This window comes from Limulus polyphemus, unplaced genomic scaffold (assembly GCF_000517525.1).
Source record: "Limulus polyphemus unplaced genomic scaffold, Limulus_polyphemus-2.1.2 Scaffold364, whole genome shotgun sequence".
In the NCBI taxonomy this organism is placed as follows: domain Eukaryota; kingdom Metazoa; phylum Arthropoda; class Merostomata; order Xiphosura; family Limulidae; genus Limulus; species Limulus polyphemus.
In genome coordinates, this window is record NW_013665974.1 from 582,178 (window position 1) to 595,872 (window position 13,695).

At 31.1% G+C, this 13,695-nt stretch overlaps 1 protein-coding gene across 5 annotated transcripts in view; it reads left to right on the plus strand.

Annotated features, from left to right (window-relative positions):
- The window catches only part of LOC106457714 (syntaxin-like), an 83,286-nt gene that overhangs the window by 31,717 nt on the left and 37,874 nt on the right, over positions 1-13,695 (plus strand). For 2 of the 5 annotated variants that reach the window (XM_022383716.1, XM_022383717.1), the window contains 6 exons: positions 3,629-3,702; positions 5,548-5,656; positions 5,949-6,022; positions 7,030-7,167; positions 7,940-8,050; positions 8,799-9,688. In XM_022383716.1, the coding sequence (XP_022239424.1) occupies positions 3,629-3,702; positions 5,548-5,656; positions 5,949-6,022; positions 7,030-7,167; positions 7,940-8,050; positions 8,799-8,885 (593 nt within the window). In that variant the 3' untranslated portion in view covers positions 8,886-9,688. Of the gene's footprint in view, positions 1-3,628; positions 3,703-5,547; positions 5,657-5,948; positions 6,023-7,029; positions 7,168-7,939; positions 8,051-8,798; positions 9,689-13,695 lie in introns of those variants that run through there. The other 3 variants (XR_002610240.1, XR_002610241.1, XM_013917161.2) reach the window with 2 other exon arrangements.

A 13,695-nucleotide genomic window follows, 5' to 3' on the forward strand; every position in this document is an offset into this window, starting at 1 on the left:
GTGGGCAGCAGAACTAAGACCTTTTATCCAACCTTGAAATGTTGATCCTTGGCTTTCTTGTCATAGAAATGTTTCTGACTGTCGTGAGCTACATACAAATCTGTTGAGCAAGTTGACAGGTCTCTTCCAGTCAGTTTCTGAGGTCTAACACATACTGATACATGTTCCTTATTTCTGACTCTTCTTCTCCTGTCCATAGCTATTTCAGTATTTGCATCGGACATCGTACTGTTCTTCCATACAGTAATTCAAAGGGTAAAAACCCTGTACTTGCCTGTGGGACTTCTTCATAAGTAAATAATACTGCCTGCAAGTACCTGTCCCAGTCATTTGGTCTCTCTTGGCACATCTTCTTTAGCATGCTCTTTAAAACTCCATTGACTCTCTCACAAAGTCCATTACATTTAGAATTGCACGGGGTGGTAAAGAGTTGCCAAGTACTGATGAGCCTGCACACTTCCTTGCATCAGTTCTGAGGTAAACTGGGTTTCTCTGTCCCTCAGGATTTCATTCAGAAAGCCTACTTTGCAAAATATCTCCAGAAGGGCTTCTGCTACTCTTTCTTTCTCTATCTTTGCCAGTGCTGTTGCTTCTGGATAACGTGTTGCATAGTCGACTACTGTAAGCACATACAGGTTGCCATTATCAGACACAGGCACTAGTGGTCCAATCAAGTCCACAGCTACTCTACTGAATGCTTCATCTATGAGAGGCATCTTCCCCAATGGCACCTTGGCTACCTTTCCTTTTGGTATTTTTCTTTGGCAGATGTCACACGATCTGCAGAATCTACTCACAACTCCTATGACTTCTGGACAATAGAAGTTACTGGTGATTCTGTCTGCTGTTTTCTTTGTTACTAGGTGTCCTCCTACAATTGATTCATGAACCAACTTTATCACTTGAGTTCGGTATTCTGTTGGTACTATGATCTGTTTAACTTCCCCAGTATAAATGATGTGCTAGATTTGGTGTAGAACTCCCTTCCATTCCTCTATTCTATATGTATTATTCCCATTTGTTTTGTACTCGACTTTCTTTTGGGCATTTTCCAAAAGTTTCTGCAGTGAAGGATCTTTCTTCTGTGCTTCTTTTAGTTTCTGCAAACCTAATTTCAGAATGTCGACTTTTGACACTTAAAGGGGCTTGATGTCTTGTTTGCTCTTCTTTCCATGAGCTCTGGTTGTGACAGCAGATGCTTCATCAAGCTTCTTTCTGCTTAGTTTCTCCAGATTTCTACTGTCCGGTATGTTTCCTATTACCAAGTTATGTATTGGTTCATTGATACACATGGCCTCAAGGTCTCCTACATAATATGGATTATATACCTTTATTTTTGCTATGGGGAACTTTCTCACTGTCCCATCGATTAGCACACACAGCTGTACCTTATCTGTCATCTGATCATCAGATACAAGACTAGTTCTCACTGCTGCACCACTGCACCCAGTGTCTCGTAGAACCTTTACTTTCTTGTCCCCAACATAGCCTTCACATATTGGCATATTATGATTTGTTGGCACCTCTTAATATTTGTCACAAGCTCCCACCACTATTGGCACTGTTGATCCATTTGCTAATTTGAGCCAACCATTAGTCATGCACTGATCGTTCATTCTCTTTTGTATTGAAACTGAGGAGTAGCCTTGGTTCTCCTTATTCTAGTAGCAACATCCATAATGCCAGTCACTCGTTTCTTAGCACTGTCTTTGTAAATAGCTCCAGCTGCTTCATAGTGAGGTTCCAGCTGTTGTTTGCTGGCATTGGACTTGCACTCCTTTGCAATGTGTCCCGTTTTATAACAAACATAACATCTCATCCCCCTTCTGTCTGTTAACCTCCTGTCACCTTTGGTAAACTCCTGCTTCTGGTCAGCCATTACTGGTTTCACATTTAACTGTACATTCTTGGACTTTCTAATTATATTACCTCCATGGGCTTCCATATACTGTTCTCCATCTGGATCATCTCATTTACGTCTTTTGGTGCTCTCTCCTTTAAGAACAGTGGCATGTCATTTGAGCACATGATCATGAACTGTTCTCACACTAATAGGTCTGCCAAATCCTTCAACTCTATTTTCAAACCTGGCCATGTCAGTCCATCTGGTGAAATAACGCCACAGATGTGCCACAAACTGAAATACAGTTTCTTCAGTGTCAGGTTTGACTCCTCTGAACCTCCAACAAAAACCTTTCTTCAGTAAGTTCATATCATTTCAGTAAAGCTACTTTTAATTTATCATAATCCATGGCATCTTCTGACATCATGCCTGCATATATTTATAAGACTTTTCCTGTGAGTAGTGGGCTGAGACAGACTGCCCAGTCACCTTTGGCCCAGTTCTGACTTTGGGTGAATCATTCATATCTCTCCAGGAAAGCATCCATGTCATCTTGATGTTCATCAAATTTGGGTAGTTTGGGTCAGTTGGGCAAGTTTTGCTATCTCACATTGTGCTCTTATTCTCTCTATTTCTAGTCTCTACTTTCTGTCTTCTTTTTCAATTTGTATTATTATTTTTTTTCTATTTCCTTCAATCTTTCTCTTTTCTTAATTTGTCTTTTCTGTTGCCATTCTTCTCTCTCAAGTTCTTGTTGTTGATTGACAAACTCTCGTAGTTCACTGTCTTTTAACTGAAGACGTTCTCCCATTTCTATCAATTTATCAAAAGTTCACATCGTTCTATACTGTGATTATAATCTCTACACTATATGCAATATTACTACAGTTGTGCTTAGACAGGCCTCCTTGTTTTTTGCTGGCATTCACTCTTTATTTTACCGCCATTTACCACTGCATGATCCTGTCATGGACACCAATTTTCATGTTTTGTGTGATTGTGGATTCTTATACGGTAAGTGTATGTAACTTGTTGACGGTAAAGGTAACAATGAATGAACACCATGCACTACACTTGCTTCAAATCAATACATACATATATATATATATATATGTATATTCTGAACAAACAAATGCATCTTCAATCGTCTGATTCTTTATGCTTTACTGGCCCACTTTATATCTATCGTCTCTTTTTTAGTTTGCCACCACCTCTTTACTTTCAGTTCCTACATGTCACTCTATCTCTCAACAACAGCAAGTCACAAATGCAAAATGCATCAAAATTAGAAAAACAAAATAATATAGCAATAATCATACAACACAACAAATCAATAAGTCTTTTATATTGTGACAACCAAGTAAAATTCAGTAAGGCTCCAGGTAGACCATAATGTCTTAGACTGTTAGTAATAGTTTTTGCCTATTTATTGAAGATACCAGTAACAATCTAAACATGGTTTGAATTAGTTTTCAGCCAAAGAGACATAAATGTTATCGAATGCTGTCACTATCCAATGGGTGAATAAAGATTTTTGGCCGGATGCTAGTAGTGTCTACTCAGGCTTAAGGAGTCAATAAATATACACTTGGATGTTTGAAAAAACTGCTTCTGAAAAATTATTGTTTTATTAAATTTTTTCTATTCTGATTATTTATATATACAACTTGAGTAGAAAAGGTTCGAAGTAATTTTAATGACTGTGTGTAATGTAGCTTGTGTTATTTGAATAATCTTATAATTACAAAATAAATTAAGATGATACTTTTATTAAATTATTTTTAGTGATGGAACAAAACATTGATCAGCAAGAACAAACTAGCATGATGTCAGCAGATTTTAGGATATGCAAAACACAGGTAAGACAATGTTTGAGTTATGTTGCCATAGAAGCAAAACAAAACAGTAATGTTGTCTTAGTTACCCTGATATGTAATTGGGTTTGCTATACAATTATGCTGAATAAACAGTTTTAGTGGTGTGTGTGTATATATTGGAAATTTATCAGACAACAAAATAGTTTACTTGGCTTTTAGTAAAAATGTTTAATTTAGTTTTTGCTCGAAGGCTTTCGACACCTTTATTAAGTGTTAGTTTTAAAATATGCTAACAGTGTGAGAATGTTTCTTAAATAAAGAAGAAATATTTTGCTCCAAATGATGTTTCAAAATTCCCTTCTGATGGAAGATGTATGCAGATTTTTGATTGAGTTGCTTTGTGTTCCCACAACAATTGATAGTTAATCTTTTTTATTTTAATTATGGCATTTTCTTTAATATACTTGTTTTTTCTTTTGCATTTCATCAGAAAGGTGAAGGTGCATGCAAAAATAAATTGGAGTGTGCATAGTTTCTAGATATCTATGTCACAGATTTACTTCAATTTTACTACAAATGTTCAACTTTTTGCCAAAGAAAGTGCTTAATATTTGTTCCTAGGTGGAAATTCTTTAATGTGGTGTTTTCAACCCACGTTATGAGATTCAAAAGAATACCTGAAAAATTATCTTTGATCATCAATCATGTAAAAATTGCTAATTAAGAATTTCCAAATTAGAGAGCTAAGGCATGTGAAAACTGTGCAATTAGAGTATTGTTGGAGTGAGTGAAGTATATTGAACATTTGTGAGACTTGAAATTTCCTATCATAATATGTCACAAAGTTGTTGTATATAAATTTATCAGAAATGACTTTGGTAAAGGCCATCATGTCAATTTTCACCACCTTGGAAAGAAATATGAATTTTCTGTTGAAAACCAAAAGTAGGTTGGGATAATTTGAATGTTAATATTATCTCTCATTAGCATTTTATGGAAAATGTTCTTTGCACTAGATATAAAAAGTTTTGTGTTGATTTATAATATTAATGCTTGTTAACAGTTTTCAAATATGTATTGCAAGTTTTGCCAGTAAGCATGGTCATATGGATTATGATTGCAATTTGTAATTAGGATAAATTAATTGTTAGTCTTATTATATAAAAGAAAAGGGGGAATACGAGAATGTTTCTGCATTTTTGTAAATAAAAATCTTTCATTTTAGGTTATGCATGAAGTTAAATTGTTAACTGATTGATAATCTTTTAGATAACTTATGAAAAAATTAGCTTTTTTTAATTTAATATTTAATTTACCTTATAAACATTAATTTAATATTGCTGTTGTTTAGACTTAATAATTTTTGAGTTATGATATACTATAAAGTATGTATGTTATTTTATCAAAAATGAATGTAGGCATAAGGTTATTGTGCATTTGTTATTCTGTTATAGGAAGCAAATGGCACTTCATAATGTTGTTGTATTGCATATCGTGAACCAAAATAGTGATAAAAAAAAACAAACATTGGCAATATATGTACTACTAAAATCAGTAGTAGAAATGTTACACACCAGTGTTTGATAAAACATGCTAGTTCAGTAGGGCCTGTGAAATATTTGATATTCAAAACATTTTGGAATATATTTAAAACTTTTTTATTACTTATCATTGTAATTGACAAGAGTTCTGAAAGAAAAAAGAATTGGTATTTTTACCAATACACAAAGATACTATTATATTCCACAGGAATTGAATTCTGTGTCTCATCTTTTTGTAATGTTCATAAAGTTGCTTGTTAATTTTTTTTTATGCCTTTAGAAATACCACATGACAAAATAAACACTTGAAACTATTTTAAAAGATAAAATTTTTTTTAACTTCTAGCATTCTATGCTATCCCAAAAGTTTGTGGAGGTGATGACAGACTACAATAAGACACAAACAGACTACAGAGAGAGATGCAAGGCACGAATTCAACGGCAGTTAGAAATTAGTAAGTTGGAAAATTTATGTAATTTTCTTAAATCAAAAATTTACAAGTTTTTTTGTGGGAAGGTAAATTAATAAGGTATTTACAAAAAAATGTAAAGTTTATTTTAAAAATTGAGAAGTATTTTTTGTCTTCATCATAAAAACAAAATCTGGGGTAAGAGATCATTATAAGAATTGACAAAACCTTTAAAAACTGGAATTATTAACATTTATTTTGCATGATACCATTAGTGGATAAAAAAAAATTCCACTGCTAGACTATTTCAATGTAATAATGTTTTATTTTGCCCCAGCGGGTAAAGTGACAACTAATGAAGAACTAGAAGATATGCTGGAAAGTGGGAATCCTACAATATTTACACAGGGAGTAAGTAGAGGCACACCTGTAAATATTAAGAATAACTGGATATAAAACTTAAAGAACTGTTGTATTGGTAACAGTGGTATCATTTTCGATATGTTATATTTTGTTTGGTGTATACATGAATCATATTTAAAATCCATTAAAGACTTGATGACCAAAGGACATTAGAGAATTAAGCATTACTCAAAAATAGTAACATTATTACTATGTAATTGGATTTTATTTAACTAGATACTTTTAACTTATGGTTGAATAAGCCCTGTATCTGATTAAAAGCATATTAAATGAGTGGTTTTATTGTAAACTACTAGTGTACAAAATAAAAACTTACCTAAACATAAAGAATGCAAAACTACTTGCAAAATAATATTAAAGCAAGATGAATGCTTTATTTCTTAAGGTATGTTTAACAGATTTACACTATAAGAAAGTTTTTATGCTTTTTACAAAATTCTGCACAGACAGAAGGCTAAGTCTTGCTCATGTTATTTTGATTGAGGCAAACACAGGTGTTATTTCATAAATTCTTGGGTTTTAGGTTATGATTTTTTTCCAAGTTAATTCATTTTATCACACAGATAGATGTGGGATATTCTTTTATCTTGAATGCTAGGTGTTGTTTTAATTTCCAAATTTAAATTGACAGTCAATGGAAATCTTTAAAAATATAAGATTGGTAAGATGGTTTTGGACATTGAGATTGAGAATTTTTTTAAATGTGAGAAATTAAATTCTAAGAACTGATATGTCTCACTTTTTTTTTTAGAAGTGTGTAAGGCAGGAAAAAAAGAATAAGAAAAGATGTGTTTCTCATGGTTGCTGCAAAATTATTGTAAAGTGAAACTGTGAAACTTATATTCACATACTTCTATAATTAATTTAAAACTATAGAAAGCTTCAGAAGACAACTGTTTTAAAATTAAAATTATAAACAGCCTGAAAAAATTTAAATTAATTAATGTTTTTCTATATATAAGTGAACGTGATTTAACTTTTAATATTGTTTTTAGATCATCATGGAGACACAGCAAGCTAAACAAACATTAGCTGACATTGAGGCTCGTCACAACGATATCATTAAACTAGAAAACAGTATCCGAGAATTACATGATATGTTTATGGATATGGCTATGTTAGTTGAAAGTCAGGTAGGTAAACAGTGATGTTGGTGATTAAAAATGTCTTGATAAAAAAGTAAAGTGTTACGTGTACTATTTTGAAATTCTTTTAATGTCTGATGGTAGAAAAAATTTTTGATATGTTGAAGTTCAGGTTAGTCTTTAATGTGTATAGATAGACTGATCAGTGCCTTATAAATATAATGAAAGCATCATTTTAAAGTTTAGAATTAATTATTTTTAATAAAAGGGCTAAATAAGGATAAAAGAACTTAATGAAAACTCACTGCATTTTGCCTAGTTCATCATCATAATGTTTAGTGAAATAGGCATGATGATGTGGTGTAGTACTAATCATATTTTCTCTTTAGCTATTTTGATCTAAGTATTATTTGACCAATGGTATATTTTGTCGTGGTCTCAAGGTTCTGTTTATTTAGTAATGAAATTTATTTTATAATTTCAGTGTTTTTGTGTTTTGGCATATTCCTGAATGTCTGATCTTGATATTACTCTTTAATAAAGAAAGAAATAATGCAGATAATAAAATAAGTCACATAATGTTTGTTTTTATACAACCCTCTCTCTATTTCTCTCCTTGTATGTTATGTAGACCATTGTCAAACTAGTACAGCTAATAATCAAGTTATGCTTTCTGAATTGATTGATTTTGATAACAGAGCTTCTAGTAGTCTATAGATGTTATCATTAGCAGTGACTCATTGACTCTCTCTATTCATTTCCTAAAAATAAATAAAAATGTAAATTACATAAAGTTAAATTACTACATTTTAAATTTCAGGGTGAATTGATTGATAGAATTGAATATCAAGTAGAACATGCAAAAGATTATATTGAAGCTGCCAAACAAGACACAAAAAAGGCTCTTGTATACCAGAGCAAAGCAAGAAGGGTAAGTAATTCTGAATCATGAATAATACTTTCCTTTGTAAGTCAGTTATTTTCAAAAGTGTTGAATAAAGTGCAGATAATGTATTCAGAAAAATATTATCTTTAAGGTTAAAGTAGGATGAAGGAAGTTTTCAGGTACTGTAATTAAGGAAATGAGCATTGTGTAATGATTGTTTGTAAATTACCCCTTACAGTACCTTCAGGAGTTTTGACTAAGCTACTTCAAAGTAAAAAAATAGTAGTTACAAGATAACTTTGATTTTTGAGTAAGCTGTACATTAGAATAGCAGCTTTAAGGAGCTGTTTTCAGGAGTTTTGAATAAGGTACACTTTAAAACAGTAATTACAAGAAGCTATATTTGATGTTTTAAGTAAAATAATTAATACCATAAGTAAAAGAAGCTGATCTTCAGGAGATTGAAGTTAGTACAGATTAAATAGTTATAAATAGCTATTTTCAGAAATTATGATGAAATTTCATATTTTGTACAGTAGTTAGAATAGATGTTTGAATTTTTCAGGTTTTATTTTGCATGTTTTTCATTTACTTTATGGCCATTTTAAATATGTACTTATCCTGAAAAATATACTTCAAAAATATTTTTTCTCTTTCTGGTAATGTAAATTTTACTTTTTAGTTTCAATACTTGATCCATTTTTTATTTATTTGATTTAAAATTTTGATTGCTTTCTTTAATTTTTATTTTATTTCAGTATTTACATTTTCCCGTTTTTTTTTCCTTTCCTAGAAAACATTCTGTATAGTTATCCTGGTCATAGTATTGGTTGGAGTATTAGGCCTCATTATTGCCTTTTCCACTGGAATCATTCCTTAGTGGTTTGTTTTTTAGTTTGAAGAAAAATTTGCTCGGATTTATCACACACATTATTCTTATGTTTTCACTGCTTCTCGCCACTATAAACAGTATACCAACAATGTTCTATATCTCATAGTACATATATAAAATGACCTATTCACACTTGCTTTTTAAAATCACTAACTAGTCTGCACATACTAATTTTTTATACATTTACATTTATAAGAACTTCCTGCTTATGAAGAATAAAGTAGTCCATAAAGTTTGAGTATCAACACTGTTGTTTTTCTGTTTTTTTTTCACATAATTCAATGTACAAGCACTTTGAAATAATTTGATTGTGATTTATGCATTTAAAAGGTTTTGCTTCACTTCACATATTATGTTTGTACTACAACTTATTATTTGTTTGAACTGAATAAAAACAGTTCCCTTTTAGTAGAAGTAAAAGGAAATTAAGTTAATAATTCATAGGTAACATTAAGTACTCTTCTAAAGAAAATGTATGTACACATTGTTTGTTGTTACATCTTTCTGTTGTAAACATAATTTTATATTTCTTCCGGTAATTGAATTGTAAGACCTTTGAAATGAGAATACATATAATGAGAAAAGTCCATTGAAAATGTTTTAATTTATAAAACACCTGCTTGGAAGACAGGTTTAAGTGCCTTATTTACATTTTTACATTAAAAAGGAATATCTTGTTTTAAAGAATCTTTCTTTAACTAACTGACTACACTTTGTAGGTGGATAATGAATGAAACCAAGTATATATATATATATATATATGTATATATATAATGGGTAGTTCCATTTGTACATTTTATTCTCTTGTTGTGATAATTATATAGAATTTATTTATCTATGAAAGTAATTAATTTTTTATTTTTATGCAATTGTTTTAAATCTATTCATTAAAAACAAACAGCTAATTTTTACATTGATTTTTTTTTTCTTTTCACTATTTACACAACACAGGACACCAGTGATATCACAAAACCTAGATGGTCTACGTAAAGATAACTTAAGGTACATAAACAACATCATGATCTTTAGATAGTCAATACTGATAATACATTTACATAAAACATAGCACATTGGTAACGTTGCCTCTAGATGATTAACAGTGATAATACATTATAATTAAAGACAAGATGAGTTACATAAGCAACATCATGACTCTTAGATGTAAGTACTGATATTACAACTCATAAACAGTGAAAATTGTTATAATATAAAGAGGATGCAAGTAAAAAAGGCAGTATCATGACCCCTAAATGATTAAACTGATTACACTTTAAGACAACATAGAATAAATACAGAGAATAGCATTTAATGTACATTTGTTATTTAATCTACATTTGTACACAAAGTTTTATTTTATGGATTATAGTTTTCATGTTAACAGTGAAGCTTTTATTTCTTTTGTGAAGTTGTTTTTGTCAGTAAATTATTACTTGTGCACATCAAAGAATGAGATAACATCATGAAAAGGTTTCCTGTTTAATCACTTTCAAGTTAGAGCTGGTTATATTGTAGAAAAGAAAGTTTCATTGTTACAAAACAATAAATCTAGTCACATGTTAACTGTAGATCAATGTATTGTACAAAGTTTTATTGAAAAATGTTTAAAAGTTATTAAAATACCATAAAAATAATAAATTTTGTTTGTTAGGACTTTCATTTCATGTTTGTTATCTAATTGTCATGTATATAGTTCTGATAGATATCAGTTCAAATGTTAAAAAACAATTATAAATAGCTTAAATGGGATGAGGAATAACCTTTTTGTAAGTAACACAACAGAAATCCTGATTAATGCTTTGCTGTTATTAATACATCATTATTATTTTCTTTTGCAATGTGTGTGTATTTTAAAAAACTATTTTGCATCCTGTTTTAGCTGTCAATTTTTTTAGTATCAAGTGTTAAAACATTGATAAGAGCTACTCATGGAAAGTCTGCCTTGTTTGAGTTCATTTTCTGACAAGAAAAATAGGTATTCTGTTTCATCTGTAAATAACTCTGGTGTACAAATGAAACTGAAGAAATTCAAATAAATTAGTCACTGTTATATTGCTGTCCTTTAGCTTAATGGGAAGGCTTTTTACACAGTGTTACAAATTTCTTGAATTAAAAAATCTTCCCGAGTATTTATGAAAAATTGCTCTTGATCTCATTATTAAAGAAAAACTTAAGACCTTAAATATAAGTTATACATGTTTTTAACTATATGAATGAAAGTATACTCCATTAAGACAAGTAAAATGTTTGATATATTAATTAATGTATGGGAGGAAGTGGACACTTCATTAGGACAAGTGGATACGTGTCATGTAGACAAGTACACAGATTAATGTATGGATATAATAAGGGTATGGATGGAAGTAGACAATTCATTAAGACAAGTGAATGTGTGTCAGTCATACAGACAAGAAAATAGATGAATTTGCATACGGTAAGAGTGTGGATGGAAGAAACACTTCATTCAGAGAAGTGGATATATGTGAGTCATATAGGCAAGTACACAGATGAATGTGTGTGTGTATGATAAGGGTATGGAAGGAAGCAGTCATTTCATTAGGACAAGTGGATATGTGTGAGTCATATAGGCAAGTACACAGATCAATATGTGTATATGATAAGGGTGTGGACAAAATTAAACACTTCATTAGGACAAGTGGATGTATGTAGACAAGTACACAGATCAATGTATATATGGTAAAGGTATGGATGGAAGTAGACGATTCATTAGGACAAGTGGAATGTCAAATATTTCTCTACACTGCACAAAACAGTTGAAGTATAATTAGAATTTTTAATGTTTTTGCTAGGATATGGCAGAACCACTGTTATAAAATAATGTCAGTCACAACAGTCCTCATGCCACCATTATGCAAATTGGGTATCCATTGATCAGTAACATGATCTGAAATGCAAGTAAATGTTTATTCAATCCATGATATGTAAGTAGTAGTCTCAGTTTTCACCGTGAAGTGGATCATGGTATTTACAATACTCCTCATAAACCATGGCTAGACCTCACAGAAGTCATTTGTATGTTTCATTCACATGAAGAACCACTGGAATGAATGAAAGCCAATCAATTACAGTAAGGTGTTGCAAGTTACCTACAAGTGTCTGTAAATGTGATTTAACAGAATGTGGAAATGTTAAAAGCCAGTAATACAATTGGTTGAGTGTCTGTACAAGGCCGACTATCATCCTCAGTACAAACAGACAACTACTGTTTACTCTATTTCACTGCTAGCCCTAGGGTATCTGCTTCAAGACTGAATCGTATGTTTACATCCACAACTGGATGCCATATCGGTGTGCAGATACTTAGAAATAGAGTTCACGAGACTGGCCTGTATGCCAGATTCAGAATGAGAAGCATTCTCCTGACAGCAAGGTACAAAACAACCTGCCTGCAAAAGTGCCAAGAGCTTATCCAGTATATTATTAGCATGTAGGTGAGTTGTGCTTCATCTGACAGACAGGTAACAGGTGTACACGCATTTGTAGAGAATCTAGAACCAGATCAAGCAAATATATTAAAATCTTTTTTTAAAGACCGATTAGTGGTCGTAAAAGACACTACATGTTTCGATGTTTATTCACGTCATCCTCAGTAGTGTGAAAAACAAATATTGTGCAACCATATAAATATAAAAAGCCATAGTTATGTGACTACTAATTTACATATCTAAAAAAATCATGCCATCTATTTACTTTCTGATTTTCTAACCCTTCATACTTATTTAAGATGAAATTATTTTTACTGTTTCATTATTTGTAGTTTCTCTAATATTTCTAGCCATCAAATTATTTAATTGAGCCAAAATATCAGTTTTTTCCCACTAGATGACATGACCAGTATAATTTACACATTCAGTTAGTGCAGAGTTTTCACTTAAACATTGTTAACATTTTTATTGTATCACTATTCATGAAAGTACCTGTTGATAAAGTTATTAATTGTTTTGAAGACAAATTACAAATGAACAATGTGCCAGTGATTGAAATTTTTTATATGATATATTTAACAAAACCTTGTGTGGAAAATTCATTTTTTCAATTTAATAAGATCTATAAATAGACTGAAGGCCTAGCTATGGGTTCTCCATTATCTCCCTTGTTGTGTGATCTTTTCATGAATAGGTTTGAAACTGATGCTTTACAGAATGCTAAACTTAAACCAGAAATATGGATTAGGTATGTCGATGAAACTTTCATGGTGTGGCGACGTGGTAAAGAAAACTTGCTAGTTTTTGTTAATTACTTAAATAGTCTTGAACCTGTTATTCAATTTACTTATGAAGTTGAAGAAAATAATGGTCTACCATTTGTGGACGTATTAGTTAAGAAAAAAAAAAGTAAGTTAGAAACTACGGTCTATCATAAACCTTTTTCTGTTATCATGCTGCCACATCAAGAATCATGTCATACAAAGTCACAATAAGTGTCAGCTTTTTACTCTTATGTTTACAGGTCTTTAAAGCTATGTTCTAATCCAGAAGATTTAAAAAATGAACTGTTATTAATCCAATATCTATCATTAAATAAAGGTTTCTTGCCTCATATTGTTGATACAGCCATGAGAAAATTTAACAAAATAACTAATGATTATCAAAAAAATAAACTAAAATTAACATTTGATAAAACAAATATAAAAGAAATGTTGTTTTTACCATATGTCCCGGGTTTGTCATGTCAACTTTTAGTTAAATTTAATTAAATTAACTAAAAAATAACTACTACTTACCTACTTTAATTGGTACCTATTAGTAACCTTAAAGTTACGTAGGGTAGGGCGAAGGAC